Source organism: Ornithorhynchus anatinus, chromosome 5 (assembly GCF_004115215.2).
Source record: "Ornithorhynchus anatinus isolate Pmale09 chromosome 5, mOrnAna1.pri.v4, whole genome shotgun sequence".
NCBI lineage: Eukaryota > Metazoa > Chordata > Mammalia > Monotremata > Ornithorhynchidae > Ornithorhynchus > Ornithorhynchus anatinus.
The window spans coordinates 22,416,804-22,433,923 of NC_041732.1; the positions used below are offsets into that span (position 1 = coordinate 22,416,804).

The 17,120-nt window shown below is 43.6% G+C and overlaps 1 protein-coding gene across 11 annotated transcripts in view; it reads right to left on the reverse strand.

The window, feature by feature from the left end:
- The window catches only part of AKAP13 (A-kinase anchoring protein 13), a 394,860-nt gene that overhangs the window by 53,535 nt on the left and 324,205 nt on the right, over positions 1-17,120 (reverse strand). For all 11 annotated transcript variants that reach the window (XM_039912298.1, XM_039912295.1, XM_039912293.1 and 8 more), the window contains 3 exons: positions 14,005-14,047; positions 11,756-11,888; positions 2,589-2,763 (listed from right to left, as the gene is read on the reverse strand). In XM_039912298.1, the coding sequence (XP_039768232.1) occupies positions 2,589-2,763; positions 11,756-11,888; positions 14,005-14,047 (351 nt within the window). The remainder of the gene's footprint in view (positions 1-2,588; positions 2,764-11,755; positions 11,889-14,004; positions 14,048-17,120) is intronic.

The window sequence follows — 17,120 nt, forward strand, 5'->3', positions numbered from 1 at the left end:
AATCAATTACTTCTACTCCTTTCAGGTTGGGCTTGACTTTCTCTCCCCTTCCCCCCGCACCCACCCACACATATTACAAGATACAGGTCATGCCTGGCCCTTCTCCAGGCCTGGTATTCGCCACTGAATGCCACCAGCTTCTTCAGCTCCTGTCGCTGCCCTCCCTACCCCGAGATGGGCGGGAGACCAAGCACTCACTGTCTCTACTTTGGCCAAAGTCCAATGTCCGACTTCTACCTTTGTACCTGCCTGATAACAAGGAGCACTCTAATCGGAGGCTTTCTAAAAATGTAAATTCATTTTTTTTTCATAACTGCAGGGTGAACGTCAGAGGTGGAGCTGGGACTTATCGGATAGATCTCCTTTCAGTTTTAACTTCTGTCTCTTCTCGAGCATCAAATACCAAAAAAATGACTGGGGTTGCATCATACAGTTCACAGTAACAGGCCACAGAGTGAAGAACTGACCCAGAATACTAATGTCATCAAACAAATGCAATTCAGGGCAATGACCTAGTCCTTGAAATGACGTATTTCCAGGCAAAAGGATGACTTGGATCCTCTGATGGGTTTTCCTCAGAAATGGGGTTAGAAATCTGGAAGTTTAAGCAAGACTACAGAGGAAATTGGTTTGGGGCAAGTTATATTAGTTTGGGTGACTCAGGATCAAAATCTTCCCAACACATTTCACCCGGAATCCAGATTTTTCCACTGCTCTCCCTACTTTAGAGAATGCTGAAGCTCATTCCGCCGCAGATGCTCTGTTAAAACTCTGGAAAGAGAACCTTTGGCTAAGATGCTCTTTTGATCCTCCGATCCGGTTCACACCAAATCGACCTTGGCCGAGAGAGTAAAATCAAATTTGTTTTTGATGGTGATGTGTGAAAAACAAGATGACAGGAACACCCAGTAAACAAGACAAAGTGATTTGGAAGCAGCATAATAATAATAATAATAATGTTGGTATTTGTTAAGCGCTTACTATGTGCAGAGCACTGTTCTAAGCGCTGGGGGAGATACAGGATAACCAGGTTGTCCCAGGTGATGCTCACAGTTAATCCCCATTTTAAAGATGAGGTCACTGAGGCACAGAGAAGTTAAGTGACTTGCCCACAGTCATATAGCTGCCAAGTGGCAGAGGCGGGATTCGAACCCATGACCTCTGACTCCCAAGCCCGGGCTCTTTCCACTGAGCCACGCTGCTTCCCTATCCCACAACCTTTCACCTCACCTTAAAAAGAACGGACCTTTTGGAAAGTTGCGCTTAAAATTTACTGTTTCAATTAACATGTATGAGAAAGAGTTCAGGTCAGAAACTGAGTCTGGAAGCAAAACTGAAAGATTGAGTCAAGTGTCTGGAGCCGATAATAATAATAATATTAATGATGATAATAACTGTGGTATTTGTAAAGCACTTACTATATGCCAAGCACTATTCTAAGCATTGGGGGAGACACAAGGGTGGAAACATACCCTTCCCCACATGGGCAGAGAAGCAGCGTGGTTCAGTGGAAAGAGCCCGGGTTTAGGAGTCAGAGGTCGTGGGTTCTAATCTCGGCTCCGCCACTTGTCAGTTGTGTGACTATGGGCAAGTCATTTCACTTCTCATCACCTCAGTTACCTCATCTGGAAAATGGGGATCAAAAGTGTTAGCCCCACATGGGACAACCTGATTACCCTGTATCTACCCCCACGCTTAGAACAGTGCTCTGCACATAGTAAGTGCTTTACAAATACCAAAGTTATTATTATTATTATAGGGCTCACAGTCTTAATCCCCATTTTACAGATGAGGTAACCGAGGCATAGAGAAATTAAGTGACTTGCCCAAGGTCAGACAACAGACTATTGGCAGAGTTGGGATTAGAACCCAGGTCCTCTGACTCACAGGCCCATACTCTTTCCACTAGGCCACAGTACTTTCATTTGAGGAAATACGTGATCATCACACATAACCTGTGCCTGCTCTTGGTGGACATTCCACTGGACTTTCCCTTACAAGCTGAGGCTGGCAGCCTCTTTTTCTGACCAGCTCCAGGTTCTTTCATGGCTATGGGAAGACATTTTCAGATTTGGTCCTTCCTCCCTCCATCCCAATTCTTCTTTGATAATTCCCATCATCAGTCAATCAATCAATCAGAGGTATTTACTGAGAACTTATTGTGTGCAGAACACCTTTCTAAGCACTTGGGAGAGTACAACAGCATTGGTAGACATGTCCCCTTCCCACAACGATAATGCAACTAATGATAATTCTCCAACAAGGTGTATCCAAGTTGGAGTGCGCCAACCAATCGATGGTGTTCATTGAGCACTTACTATGTGCAAAAGCACTGTACTAAGCGCTTGGGAGAGCACCATTTAACAGAATGAGCAGAAACTTTCCCTGCCCCTAACCAGCTATGTCTCCATAGTATAAATACAGAAACATTCAGGTTTCCTTTTTTTCATACTTGCTTCCTAAGTAAAGAGATTCCACACCTTTTCAAAATCAATCACCACTCAACAGGAATGACAGCTGTCAAAAAGATGATGGACAATCATTTTTCTCTAGCAGGAACCCTTAGCAGAAAGAACAACGCCTCTTACTTGCACACGTGTACGAGTCTTTGTTTGTGAAGGGCTTTGCACACTGGTAGCAGTTGATTGGTCCTACAACTGGCATGGAACTGAATGCATGACCATTCAGTGTCTTCTTGTCCTTCTCTTTCTCTTTGGTATCCTTGTCTTTCTCCTTAGTCTTGTCTTTCTCCTTCTCCTTTTCCTATTGAAGGAAAAAACACCAGAGAATTATTTACCCGTCAGGAAGCTGACACCGGTCCATCTGTATGGGGTTTGGATGGCTATTTCTGTGGAGGGATCAATAGGACACAGGGCCTGAGACATTTTTTATGTCTCTCTCAGGGAGAGCTGGAAAGTCTGGCAGTACAAATGTCTTGCTCTCCTTTGATGAACGGTGCATCATGAGAACAAAATCAAACAGCTCGGGAACAACCATTACAGCTAATAGGAATTATTTTTCCAACTTGTTTGCTTGGCTAGCTTGGATAAATTTGTCTCCTGAGCATCAGGGCAATCCTGAACAACTTTGCACAGAGGCTGCCCCAATTCATACCACAGGTCAAATAAACATATGCATTTGACGCCAGGCCCACTGTGTACCATGGAAAAAGCTTTCAGGAGAGGAACAATTTATTGTTTTCGCAGGGGTGGTGTTCCTCTTTTTTTTTAAAAAAAAGATGGTCTTGTAGCTTTCAATGCTTTGGCACATTGCCATTAAGTCTCAGGTCGATGCTTTTAGGGTTGCAGCACAGGGCTGTTTATTTTCTTTCATTTGTCCTGTGCGTCACCCTATAGCTTACAGCACTGGGTGAAATTAATCATTAAACTCATTTGGTCTAGCATGGAAGCAGCATGGCATGGAAAAGGGGCTGGTCTCCACCTAACGATCAAATCTGAAGAGGGGATGAAAGGCAGAATATGTTCAGGTCCAAATCCCAGGCACAGATCCTGGCTCCTCTTGACACTAAGGTGGGGGGGATACTGTGGGGGTGGTCAGCGCTTACACCCACCGCCGGATCTGTGAGTGTGTGTGGGAGTGTGAGAGTGTGTGTTGAGACAGGGGAGGGTATTCCCACTGGAGTCTCCCAGTAGAGGGCACATTAAAAATGTTTCAATCTGCTCCAGGGAGACAGAGATAATGGCTGGTTTCTGGGCCAGGGTGCCTCCTCTCTGGGAAATACAGGGACACAGTTACCATTTGACAATACTGCAAGACAGAATACAAAAGGCAAAAAAAATGACAACCAAAAAATCGCTTCAGTTACAAAACAGCAAACTGATCTGAACAAAACAACAATTCCTATATACACATACGCACAGCAAAACTGAATAACTGTAAAAAAAAATTCAAAGAGCTATTCTAAAGTGCCTTACTCCAAGGCCCCAGATTTCATGGAATGTTTCTCCATGTATAACATTCTGAAATGAAGGCATTTTGCTGTCAACACTAGAAAGTCTAAGAGCACTGTCATTTAAAAGTGCTGCAAGTTCTTTGATGTGGCAGCTCTCGACACTTATAATTCTTCCAAAGGATCAGCGCTGAGCAAACAAACTTGTAAATTATTTCCTGACCATGCTCCATGACTCCAGAAAAAAAATGCACAAATAAAAATGCGTTTAAAAAAACCCACACAAAACAAATCCACACGACATGTTCAACTGATTCTGTTTTGAGTTCCAAAGGACGGCTTCAAGGTCTTCCTTCTCTCAGTTCCCTTGTCGAGCTTCAGGGTTAGCAAAGTCAGGATCTTACCTCCCCGTGCTTAGGTCCTACGAACCTCACTGTAATGACGGGGACTTCACTAAACAACCCCCATTTCATCGACATGATTCTCCCCCGAATAAAGTAATCTGCTTTCTTAGGAGATCATGCTGGCAGAAGGGAGCTCCCTGCTTCAGCTGCCAGTAGAGAATAGAAAAGAGGAAGCCACAGACAGTTGAGAGGGAGGGCGGGTGGGAGGGAGGGAGGAAGGGTGAGGCTGACAATTAACTTAAAGACAACAACTATTTGGAGGTTGAAAACACCACCTTTTACCTTAGTTTCAACTGACACAGCAAACAGAACCAACTCCAAACCCTGCATACAGCCATCTCTTACAAATAAACCAAAGAACCTAAGTCCTTTGGAAAAAAACATAGCTTTAACAATAATTATGGTATTTATTAAGTGCTTACTATGTGCCAAGCACTATACTATGCACTGGGGTAGATACAAGAGAATCGAGTTGGACACAACCCCTGTCCCATATGGGGCTTACAGTCTAAGTAGGAGGGAGAACAGGCTTTGTATCCCCATTTTACAGATGAAGACTCATTTTAAGACTCAGTTTCAAAACTCTATATTTCCCTCAGCAATCCCTGAAATGGGGGCGGCTGCAGTGAGTTGGTTACTTTTCTCTTTCTTTCTTTCTTACTGGGTTAAATTTTTTAGTAGGGTCTCTCATTGTTTAATTCTGCCATGCAAGGAGATAAATGTTCAAAAGGGAAAGCTTAAATACCACTGAGCTTGGGAGAAACTGCGGGATAAGGAAAGTTTCTCCTTTCTAAATTCAAAAGCTATCAAACAAGGTAATTAAAATTTAGAAAAAAATAGAATTAAACAATAAAATGCCCGGTGGCTTCTTTTTTGATTGGATTTTGAAGAGTCACATTTCACCCTGTAGACTATAAGCTCCTTGTGGGCAGGGATTATGTCTACAAATCTATCATACTGTACTCTCCCCAAGTGCTTAGGCCAGTGCTCTGCAATCAATCAATTACATTTACTGAGTACTTACTGTGTGCAGAGCACTGTACTAAGTGCTTGGGAGAGTACAGTATAGCAGAGTGGATACACATATAATAATAATAATAAGAAGAAGATTTGTTAAGCGCTTACTATGTGCCAGGAACTGTTCTAAGTGCTGATGTGGATACAAAATAAGCAGGTAGGTTACAGTCCCTGTCCTTCATAAAACTCCAATCTTAATCTCCATTTTACAGATGAGAAAACTGGGGCAGAGAGAAACTAAATGACCTGCCCAAGGTCTCAGAGCAGACAGGTGGCACAGCTGAGATAATAATGTTGGAATTTAATAATGTTCGTATTTGTTAAGCACTATTAAGTGGCAAGCACTGTTCTAAGCGCTGGGGTAGATACAAGGTAAGCAGGATGTCCCTCATGGGGCTCACAGTCTTCATCCCCATTTTTCTGATGAAGGAACTGAGGCCCAGAGAAGTGAAGTGACTTGCCCAAGGTCACACAGCTGACAAGCGGCGGAGCCGGGATTAGAACCTCTGACTCCCAAGCCCGGGCTCTTTCCATTCTGCCACGCTGCTTCATGTAGAACCCCAGTCCTGCTGACTCCCAGGTTTATGCTCTACCCACTTGGGCAGAGTTCAATAAATACCACTGACTGATCGACTGATTGACTGAATCTACTGGGCATGGCTGAGGAGAGACACTGACAGGGAAGCTTAGGCTGCCTATAATTAGCCATTGCCAACACCAACAATCAATGATATTTATCTCTAGACTATAAGCTCATTATGGGCCGGGAACGTGTCAGTTAATTGTATTGTACTCTCCCAAGCGTCTAATATAGTGCTCTGAGCATAGTAAGTAGTCAGTAAATTCCATCGGTGGTGATGACGATGATTGAGTACACACTGTGTGTGTGGAACACTGTAGTAAGAGGTTGGGAGAGTACACTACAAGAGCTTCTGAAGACACAACACATTTATTTTGATCTCCTAATCTTTACAGCAGCCACGAGGGATAGAGGGGTCTCAGTCCCCTTCCCCTCTGGTGCTTTGGAAATGGAATACCAGAAGAGCCCAACTGCCCAAAGCTACTCCCCGAGTCACACTTCAGGCAAGGAACTGAAGACCGAAACACCCTGCGGCCCAAAACACTAGACATATCGGTAAAATTTACTCTGACATTTTCAATCTTCCCACAGTTGAGTTTTTCTGGTGTATGATGGTGAACTTAGAGGTTTAGAAAAAATGTCACCTGGGATGTTTCTTAAACCCTAAGCAGCTTTGAGGAGCTGTCCCTTTAAGTCTAGCGCTTTTTCTCATAGATAGAAGGGAGAAGCAGCAGTGCGGTCTTCCTCTTTCACATCCTGCTTCAAGTTTTGTTGTTTCCTCTCACATAACTGCGTGCTGCTTGCTTCCCCTCTATGGGCTCTACATATATATTTCATATCTAGGGAAGCCATTAAAAATTATACAGTCTTACTGCCTCAAGTCAAATCCTGTGCATTTGCAGAGTCATTAATGAATAGGAAACCAGTGAAGGGCACTCTAGGTGAAATTCCTAGATTATTATTATTATTATTATTCATAAGCTATTATTCCTAAGCAATCCCTCAAGAATGTAAGCTTCTTGTGGGCAGGGTACATGTTTACCAACTCTGTTGTACTCTCCCAAGTGCTTTCTACAATGCTCCACACACAGTAAGTGCTCAATAAATACAACTGATCGATTATTATTGGGGATATTGGAAATCGACAAAGTAATGAGCAGCCTTACAGCTTATGTAACTATTCCAGGGCTTATTAATAATAACTCTGGCATTTGTTCAGCACTTCCTATAAGCTAAGTACTGTACTAAATGCTGGGGTAGATACAAGATAATTAGGGCAGACAGTTCCTGACTCACAGGGGGCTCACAATCTAAGTGGGAGAACAGGTCTATAATCCCCACTTTACAGATGAGGAAACTGAGGCACAGAGAATACAACCGACTTGCCCAAGGTCACACAGGAGGAATGTGATTGGATCTTAGGTCTTCTGACTTCCAGGCCCACGCTATTTTTACTAGGTCATACTGTTTCCCGGTAAGTTTCGAGCTTGGCACACAGTAATTGCTTAACCAATAACAAAACCGCTTTACAACTCCCTTTCAAACATATTTATTGATCATTGACTGTACGTGGAGCACTGTACTGTACTCGTCCGCTCAACTGTATATATTTTCATTACCCTATTTATTTTGTTAATGAGATGTACATCACCTTGATTCTATTTATTTGCTATTGTTTTAATAAGATGTTCATCCCCTTGATCCTATTTATTACTATTGTTCTTGTCTGTCTGTCTCCTCCGATTAGACTGTAAGTCCGTCAAAGGGCAGGAACTGTATCTGTTACCAATTTGTACATTCCAAGCACTTAGTACAGTTCTCTGCACATAGTAAGCGTTCAACAAATATTATTGAATGAATGAATTAATGAATAATAAGAGCTTGGGGGAGTACGAGGAGCCCACGAGTCTTCTTGCCCACAAGAAGCTTACATTATAGAGGGGGAGATGGACATTAAAATAAATTATGGATATGTACATGAGTGCTGTTCACGTATAATACTCAGGGCCCTACCAAATAAGGGGGGAATGGGAAGGGGGAAGTTTGAGAGGAGGAGGAGGAGCAGTGCTGTGATGGTGGAGGGGGAGGCAGAGACAGCTGACCTAGGAGAGAAAGAGGGCAGAGAAGAGGATAGGGAGATTTCTTCCTGTGGGGGAGGTTTTCCCTACCCCCCTCTCTCATCCCTCTGCTCCTCAATCAAACGATCAAATTTATTGAGCACTTACTGTGTGTGGAGCACTGTACTAAGTGCTTGGAAGAATACAATATAAACACGCTCCTCCCCACTCCCCAGGGAGAGCAGCTGGACGGAACTCGGTTTACCAGAAAATCCTGACAGACCCCCCCCCAAAGGAATTGTTCAGTAATAACTGGCATCTCGGCTGTCCTAATGTGGTCAATTCAACAAAGGTGTGCAGGGGGGTTGCTAGTTTTTAGATGAGACTGAAGCAAAGAGCATCATTTCATGATGCTTTATCGCTCCCACTCTCAGCAAGCCTTCAGTATTTATGTACATATCCATAACTGTGGGCAAGGAATGTGTCTGTTTATGGTTATATTGCACTCTTCCAAGAGCTTAGTACACTACTTTGCACACAGTAAGCACACAATAAATACGATTGAAAGAATGAATTTATTTTAATGTCGGTCACTTCTCTAGGCTGCACTTGAGGGCAAGGAACATACCTACCAACTCTGTTTTGTTGGACTCTCCCAAGAGCTTAGTACAGTGCTCTGCACATAGTAAACACTCAATAAATAAGACTAATTGTCCCTGCCCTAGGACCAGAGCATAAGGTAGGGGATTTAACTTTAAGAGATCCATGCTCAGATGTGCTAGATTGTCACCACATCCCCTATTCCCCACACAGCACCAAAACCAGCACCACACATCCCGCCCACAGTCAGCTCAGCACCCACTCTCGTTTTGGCTCAAAGCCTCAAGATATGCATAGGGGTCACAAACTGGCTCTACCAAAACTCTAAACCAAATAGGCCCATTGGGCACTGCACCTGACAATGCGCTTCAAATGGGTCTGATCAGGAGGCAGTGCATTTGATATACAGTGAAGATAGGTCTGAAAAAGGGAACGGGCTTCACTTGCACAATCGTGTTGTAATTTCCAGAGAGATGACCGAGGGGTGACAGTGGGGGCTGAGCACATGGACTCAAAATGGATTCTTCCAGTGATGACCACCTTCTCTCCAGCTCCCATTTACCACCCCCTCCCCACCCACACACTCTACTAGAGCCAGACATGCGCAGGAAAAACCCTGACCCTGAGAAGGCTTTCTCCCCTCGGGGGCCTTGATGAGATCACTGTGCTAATGATAATCATAATAATAATCATAATAGTCATACTTGTGGTACTTGTTAAGTGCTTACTATGTGCCAGGCGTTGTTCTAAGTGCTGAGGTAGACACAAGATCATTGGGATGGACAAAGTCCCTTTCCCACATAGGGGTCAAAGTCTTAATCCCCACTTTACAGATGAGGGAACTGAGGCACAGAGAAGTGAAGTGACTTGCCCAAGGTCACAGAGCAGAGAAGTGGTGGAGCTGGGATTAGAACCCAGGTCCTTCAGACTCCCAGGCCCTGTCATCTAGCCACAAGGCTTGAGGTTGCCCAGGTGGCTCACTGAGGGCTTTGCGGTCTTACCGATGGGGAGACCCAGTTCTTGCCTCTGACCTGCAGGGTGGTCCTAAGCTCAGCACATCCCCTAAGGCTAAAATCTTGACTGTGGGGTCTTGCTGGCCACGTGGGCAATTTTCTAGGCTCCTCTGCCCTGGGCCTTTTCAGACTTCGAGATATTTAGCTACTTATGAACACAACCCCTCAGTGGGATGGAGAGAGGGAGGAGTGAAGGGAAAAAGGGGAAAGGAAATCAAACCAAGACCCAAAATGAACACATCTGCTCTTTGGTGAAAATCGTGAATTTCAGTGTGAAAAGCAGTGTGTGCTCCAATGGGAATATCTTGGGCCTCAGATTCAGGAGACCTGGGTTCTCAACTTGGCTCTACTACTTGCTTGTGGTCGGAAAGTCACTTCATTTCTCTGAGCCTCAGTCTCCTCAACTGCAAATTGGGGATTAAATATCCATTCTCTTTCCACCTTACACTGTGAGCCCTATGTTGATCAGGGACTGTGTCTGATCTGATTTCATCTACACTAGTGCTTAATACAGTGTTTGGCGCCTAGTAAGGGCTAAACAAATACCACCATTAATCACTACTAATTTGAGAAACTTTGCTTCTTGGTAAGTTTGATTTCTGTGGAATTATTCTATGATATGAGTACTGGTTCCCTTGGTTGTTTGTCTTCCCAGGTAACCTCTTGGAAATTGGAATTGACTGGGGTGCTCCTGCTCATAGTTCCCAAATGTGACTTTGGGGAATAGAATTCTGGGAGATGTCTATTGAGTCCCGGACCCTGAACCTCCCCTTCTCTCACTGATCAGATTCTGATGGAATCTAATGCACCTCACTCAAGCCCTACTCTATTAGGCTGATCAATTTGAATAGGACAATTGGCTTCCTTTCTGGGATTTTTACAAAAGTGTTACATCTATGGACAAATCTACCACTAAATGATGTATGGTTTTTACGGCTTCTCCTACCGTTAGGTGGCATATCAATCAATCAATTGTATTTATTGAGCACTTACTCTGTGCAGAGCAATGTTGTAAGCACTTGGGAGAGTACAGTATAAGAGAGTAATTAGACACGCTCTCTGCCCACAATAAGCTTTCAGTCTAGAGGGCATAGAGAAGCAGCACAGCCTAGTGGATAGAGTATGGGCCGGGGGTCAGAGAACCTAGATTCTAATCCCAGTTCCACCACTTATCTGCTGTGTGACCTTGGGCAAGACACTTCCCTTCTGAGGGCCTCATCTACCTCAGTTTTAAAATGGCAATTAAGACTAAGAGTCCTATTTGGGGGCCAGGGCTTGCGACCAACCTGATTACCTTGTATCTAACCCAGTGCTTCCCCGCTCAAGGTTGCACCTGGAGAGCTTCCAGTACTCTACCAGATTCGACTACAGGGAGGAGAGTCAAGCAGAGGCATGTCCATTCCATTCCTAGCTTGGGTAGTGGCTAGCCAGTGGAAGGCAATCTGCTACAAGTCAAAACACCTGCGCTGGGCAGCAGCGACATGGGGGAGAGTCGAGGGTGGAGACTCAAGTTTACTGCATGGAAGGAGGCAATGGTAAACCACTTCCGTATTTTTACCAAGAAAATTCTATGGATATAGTACCAGAACGAGGGCAGATGGAGTTGGGCTGTTTTGGGAGAGATGTGTCCCTGGAGTCGCTATGGGTCGGAGTTGACTCGACAGCATAAGACAAGACCCCATTGCTTAGTACTGTGCCTGGCACATAGTAAGTGCTTATCAAATACAATAAGAAAAGGAGTTAGGATGAATCACCAAATGAAACCAATTCATTTGAAACATCTAACTTTTCAGGGGGAAAAAAGGGACTTAGCTGTTTCTCAATTCCATTCCTTCCTGAGATATCCTTGAGTCAGATAGCAAGTTTTCAGAGGCCCCTAGCCAATGGCATGAAATGAAAAATGAAAAAGGAAGTAAAAAAGAGTATCATTTACGATTCTGGTTTTGGAGCTTCTTCCTATAATCCTACTGCCATTCTTCATATCAGCAAAAATCATAGTTTCGCCATCACTTGTCAATGGATTTCCCTCCGTGTCCCAAAGTGATTCCAACTACCTGAGTCCATAGGCAAGTTAACTGGCATGTTCTGGTATCTGAATAAACTGACTGAGCCACAGCAGATGCTCAGAAAAGCCACATTGCCCTCTAGGGCAGGAGTGCACCACAGTTACTTACTTTGCTCTTCTTGCCACTGGACATTTTATTCTTGATGTAGCTGAAGGTGCGACTGACTTTTGTTCCACTTTTCCCTTCAAAATCTTTCTTGGAAGGACTGTGTGGTGGGAAATTATAGGCCTCTTCAGAGATGCTAAAGGAAAAAGAGAGAACCTCATTTTAAAGATGGAGCGAGGATGGTTGCCTATGGTTTTTTTCCTGTTAATGTGTGTTTTCTATAATAGTATTCAGCCAGATAGTATCCTTGATCAGGTGACTTGTATTTCCAGATGCACATTACGGCAGAAATTACTGCATACATTACATACATTACTTGTATTTCCTGATACTCACTAGGGCAGAAATATGTGTATTTTCACTATGGGTTTTCAGTAGAAAGTGGTGAGGGAATTAGGGGCCTTCCGACAGGACAAGTTTGATGCGATGCTGGAAGGAAGAAATGATTGTGCAGGTGTGTGGTTGCACATGAAAACTAAAGTGTGAGTTTTCCTTAGTGGGGGCTCTTGCAAGAACGCAACTCCTGCACTATAGGAGAACTGGGCTTACCGAGTGGGATGGGTATTGCTTAGTTTCAAATGATGTTTAAAAATCTCTCACTGAGCATGCCACAGCACCTATTGCTGCTAAGTAATAACGTTCCTCTTCCTTGTGTGGCATTGGAATTTCTGGGACCTACTGTGATAGACCTCTGGCAAACAAGTACAAATCCACAGCCAGAGAGTTATGGATTTTCTATGCAGTTCTATGGCTAGTTCGAAATTCTATGCAAAGATTTTGATTCTAAGGGATTGTGCCTTTAGGGCTTGATAGGCTGCTGAAAAGCCAGTGAATCTGCTTTCTGGCGGGATGATAATGTCTGACTTTCCCTCTACACTGTAAGCTCACTGTGGGCAGGGAATGTATCTACCTACTCTGATGGATTGATTGATATGTGAAGTCTATAATTAGGGCCTCACCAAACAGTCTTGCCTTCTGGAAGGGCCAGACTCTAGACTTTCAATCAATCAATTAATCAAGGGTATTTATTGGAGCACTTCCTGTGTGCAGAACACTGTACTAAGCACTTGGGAGAGTCCAATACAATGGAGTTGATACATCAGATCTCTTCCCACATGGAACCTACAGACTTTGCAAGGATTTGGGATTACCACTCCTTAATTTCCACTCTCCAAAGATGCCAAGAAAGAAAAAAATCAAATTTCAAGATTGCATTTTTCCTTTTGGAGTTGAGATGGATATAATGATCCAATCTACTGCTCATGTGTGGAACACTAAACCAAATGCACAGACTGATTTTATCTTCCCCAGAGAAATGCAGTTTGCTCTAAATCTTTGGGCAACATCCAAGGTCAAAGGACCCACCCTTAATCTAGAGAGAGGGAGGTTTGGAATATCTCATCAGGACACTGCAAAACCAATAAGCTAGGCAGATGATACGGGACCCCAATTTGATAGAGATAGAGAGTGATCATATCCATCATTTTGTTTTGTTTTCCTGTCTCCCCCTTTTTAGACTGTGAGCCCGTTGTTGGGCAGGGATTGTCTCTATCTGTTGCTGAATTGTACATTCCAAGTGCTTAGTACAGTGCTCTGCACACAGTAAGCGCTCCATAAATACAAATGAATGAATAAAGGAATCCATCAACGACTCTGCTGTCAGAAATTATATATTTGATGACAATGGGGAAAAAAGGGCATATCAAAGAAAGAAGGAGTCAGAACCAACTTCTTTCTTCCCTGCTGAAATGCAAGGAGTAATTTCTTTCTATGTGCATGCAGGGTGAAAATACATGCATAGTAGGAATGACAGAACTGCTTTATTTGTTGAGGTAAAAGATATTGCTTTTAGAGTAAAACATCTGTATAGAAATTGGCAGCATCACCTGTATTTTCAGCTAAAATGGATGGAACAAAAAAGTGTTTCTGGGAAAGTCTCCTGAATGCATAAGTACATCAATATGTGTTTACTTAGAGATTTGCATAAACACACCCACATGAATTCCTACAGCGATGTATATAACTACTCTTCTAATTTCTAACATACAAAGTCAACCAACTCCTTTAGGTAAGAGAATCTCAAGTTAAGGGGAGGAAAATATTGATGGTAACTCAAAGAGATATCAATTTTGGGTTTGGTTTTCAGCTAAAACATGAATCTGTACCACCAGAAACCACTGGGCAGTGAATGGTTTTTGGCTGCTGGTTCTTTAGATACTGGCCAGGGCAGAAGGAGAAGAAACAGACAATACCTTTCTGTCAAGTTGGCACTCGTGTTGTGGAAAGGCCGTGAATCTGGAAAAAACAAGAAAAGAAATGCAAGAATGAGATTAGGCCACCAGGTTTCCAATCGGGGGTGGGGGAGTAGGGTGGAAGGGGGGTGGAAAATGAGTTGATAGTGACACCAAAGCAGGACAGGGGATTAGTTGGTTGAGATAAAATATCTGATGTTCTCTTTCCAAATGTGCAAAAGAAGGGGAGGAGGAAGAGGGCTTCTCCAGCCAAAACTCAAGTTGGTGAAGGAAATGGGAAGGCTAGAAGAGGTGGAACAGGTATGAGCCTCCAGTGACTGAAAGAGGGGGAAATGGGGGAACTAGCAAAATTCAGCACAAGAGCCTTACTCTGCATGAATGTTATGAGGCAATTCCCTGAATAGGTGTAAGGCACCCCATACTCTCTTGGGTATAAAGACTGTGAGCCCCATGTGGGTCAGGGACAGTGGGTCCAATCTAATAATAATAACAATGGTATCTGTTAAGCGCTTACTATGTGTCAAGCACTGTTCTAAGTGCTGGGCTAGTTATAAGCTAATCAGGTTGGACATAGTCCCTATCCCACATGGGACTCACAATCTTAGTCCCCATTTTACAGATGAGGTAACCAAGGCACAAAGTAGTGAAGTGATTAGCCCAAGGTCACACAGTAGACAAGTGGTGGAGTCAGGATTTGAACCCAGATCCTTCTGATGACCAGGCCTGTCTCTATTCACTAAGCCACCCCGCTTCTCATCTGGTCGGCTTGTATCAACCCTAGCGTTAGAACAGAGCTTGACACATAGTAAACGCTTAACAAATACCGTTATTATTACTTGCCCAGTTCATCCTTTCCTTGCCAGGGATGACTGGTCCAGCCTCTTGCTTGGCTCACCCAGTCCACGCATCGCTCTTCTCTGGGTTCTGCAGGCAATGGGGAAGGGAGCGAGTATGGGGACCAGTCTCTGTGGCATTTCTTGTGGCAGCTGCCACAGGAAATGCCAACCAAGACACCGCAAGTGAGGCCACACTGTGACCAGACTCCTCTATTGGTTCAGCATGCACTGTGTCTATTTTTTTTTAATGGTATTTGTTAAGTGTTCATTATGTGCCAGGCACTAGAGCTGGGGTACATATAAGCTAATCAGACTGGACACAGACCAAGTTGCACATAGGGCTCACAATTACTGAGGCACAGAGACACTAAGTGACTTGCCCAAGGTCACAGAGCAGATAAGTGGAGAAGCCAGGATTAGAACCCAGATCCTTCTGATTCCCAGGCCCATGCTTTATCCATTAGGCCATACTGAACTCTTCCAAGCACATAGTACAGTGCTCTACACAAAATGAACATTGAATAAATACAATTGACTGACTGACTGCTTTTCCATCCATCGATGTCTTGGGTGGCAGCATTTTAATTTATTGATGTCTCACAGACAACAGAACAGGCTTTTGTTTGGTTGTCAATGCCCATGCAGGAACAATTGTTTTTTTCATTTGAATCAATTTCTAGAAAGTCACCTTCCAACAACATTTTAATAATCATAAAAAGGAGAGAGAGCAAAGCCAAATTTTCTATCCTTCCACTGAAACAAGCATTTCCTTTTGCTCCACTATTTGAGCTGCTGTACTGCAAATGACCTAAGAGTTGGTGCTTGGCTTAGAGTCCTTGAGAAGACTAGGAAACAGCAAACAAAGCAAATGCAGAGGTTGGAGAGATCCCTCCTCATCTAGAAACAAAATCAGAGCAGAAATCAATGCAGACCATAAGCTCTTTCCCTCAAAATCAGCTTCAAAGGCAGGAAAGAAAAAAAAAAAGAAACAAAACTCAACCAATCTTTTCCCACAAACTGTCTAATCTCCTTTTTCAAAGAGAGTAAAGCTTAAATGACTTCCAATATTTAATTGGCATTAAGGCCTTGGCCCCATGCTAGTAGAATTACTTAAGTTCACATTTCCACGGGAGCCTTTGATTTCTAAGTGGGATGACTTAGAGGAGTGCCATTTCTGGTGCTGTGAAAGTTTATCTATTTTTGCATCCAACAATAAGGGGAGTCTCCTAAGGGTAGGGGATGTTTGAAAGATTGAACAGTGTCCCACAGTCCTCCTCTCATGAGAAACCCACTAGGCAGGAGTGGGGAAGAGAGGGGAGTTTTTTTATATTATTTTATGGCATTTGTTAAGCATTTACTATGTGCCAGGAACTGAAATAAGCACTGGGGTAGATACAAGATACTCATATCACACACAGACCCTACCCCACGGGCAGCTAACAGTCTAAGTAGGAGGGAGTAGGACTTTAGCTCCATTTTACAGATGATGTAACTGAGGCACAAAGAGAAGTGTCTTGCCCAAGGTCACACAGATTAGAGTGGTGGTGCCCAGAATAGAAACCAAGTCTTCTGACTCCAAGGCCCATGACCTTTCCGTTAGGCCATGCTGCCTAATCTTGAAATTGTGATGGGATAATCTCCCATCGCATGCTCCTGAAACCTTAGTATAGTGCTCTGAATCCAGAAGATGCTCAGCAAACACTGCTGCTAAGGCTCCACCTGCACCAAGCATCTATTTCTGATAACCAAATAACCGTCTTGCCACATCAAAATAGGAGGAGTGAATTCCTAGGAATCAGAGGTGTGTGTATACTCAGACTACAACAAATGATGGCTTAATCCAAGACACTCCACTAAAACCTTCAGGATTTTTTGGAAAACATCTCGGTGAAGGAATGTCTTTTAAAGAAGGGTGGCTGCTGCCTTCCCCCTAATCTCCAATATTTATATGTATTCAGTGGGGCCTATAGAAAAGAGCACGGGCCTGGCAATCAAAAGGCCTGGGTTCTAATCCCGGCTCTACCAACTGCGTGCTGTGTGACCTTGGGCAAGTCAAAACTTCTCTTGGGTTCATTTTCCTCCTCTATAATCAGGACCTGTTTTCCCTTCCCATTAGACTGTAAACCTCAAATGCGAGAGGGAATGTGTCTTACCTGATAATCATATATTTCTCCAGACTTAGTACAGTGCTTGGCACATAGTAAGCGCTTAACAAATACCACAATTACTATGAATTATTATTAAGAGCTTAGTATACTGCATCCTGTACATGGCAACTAC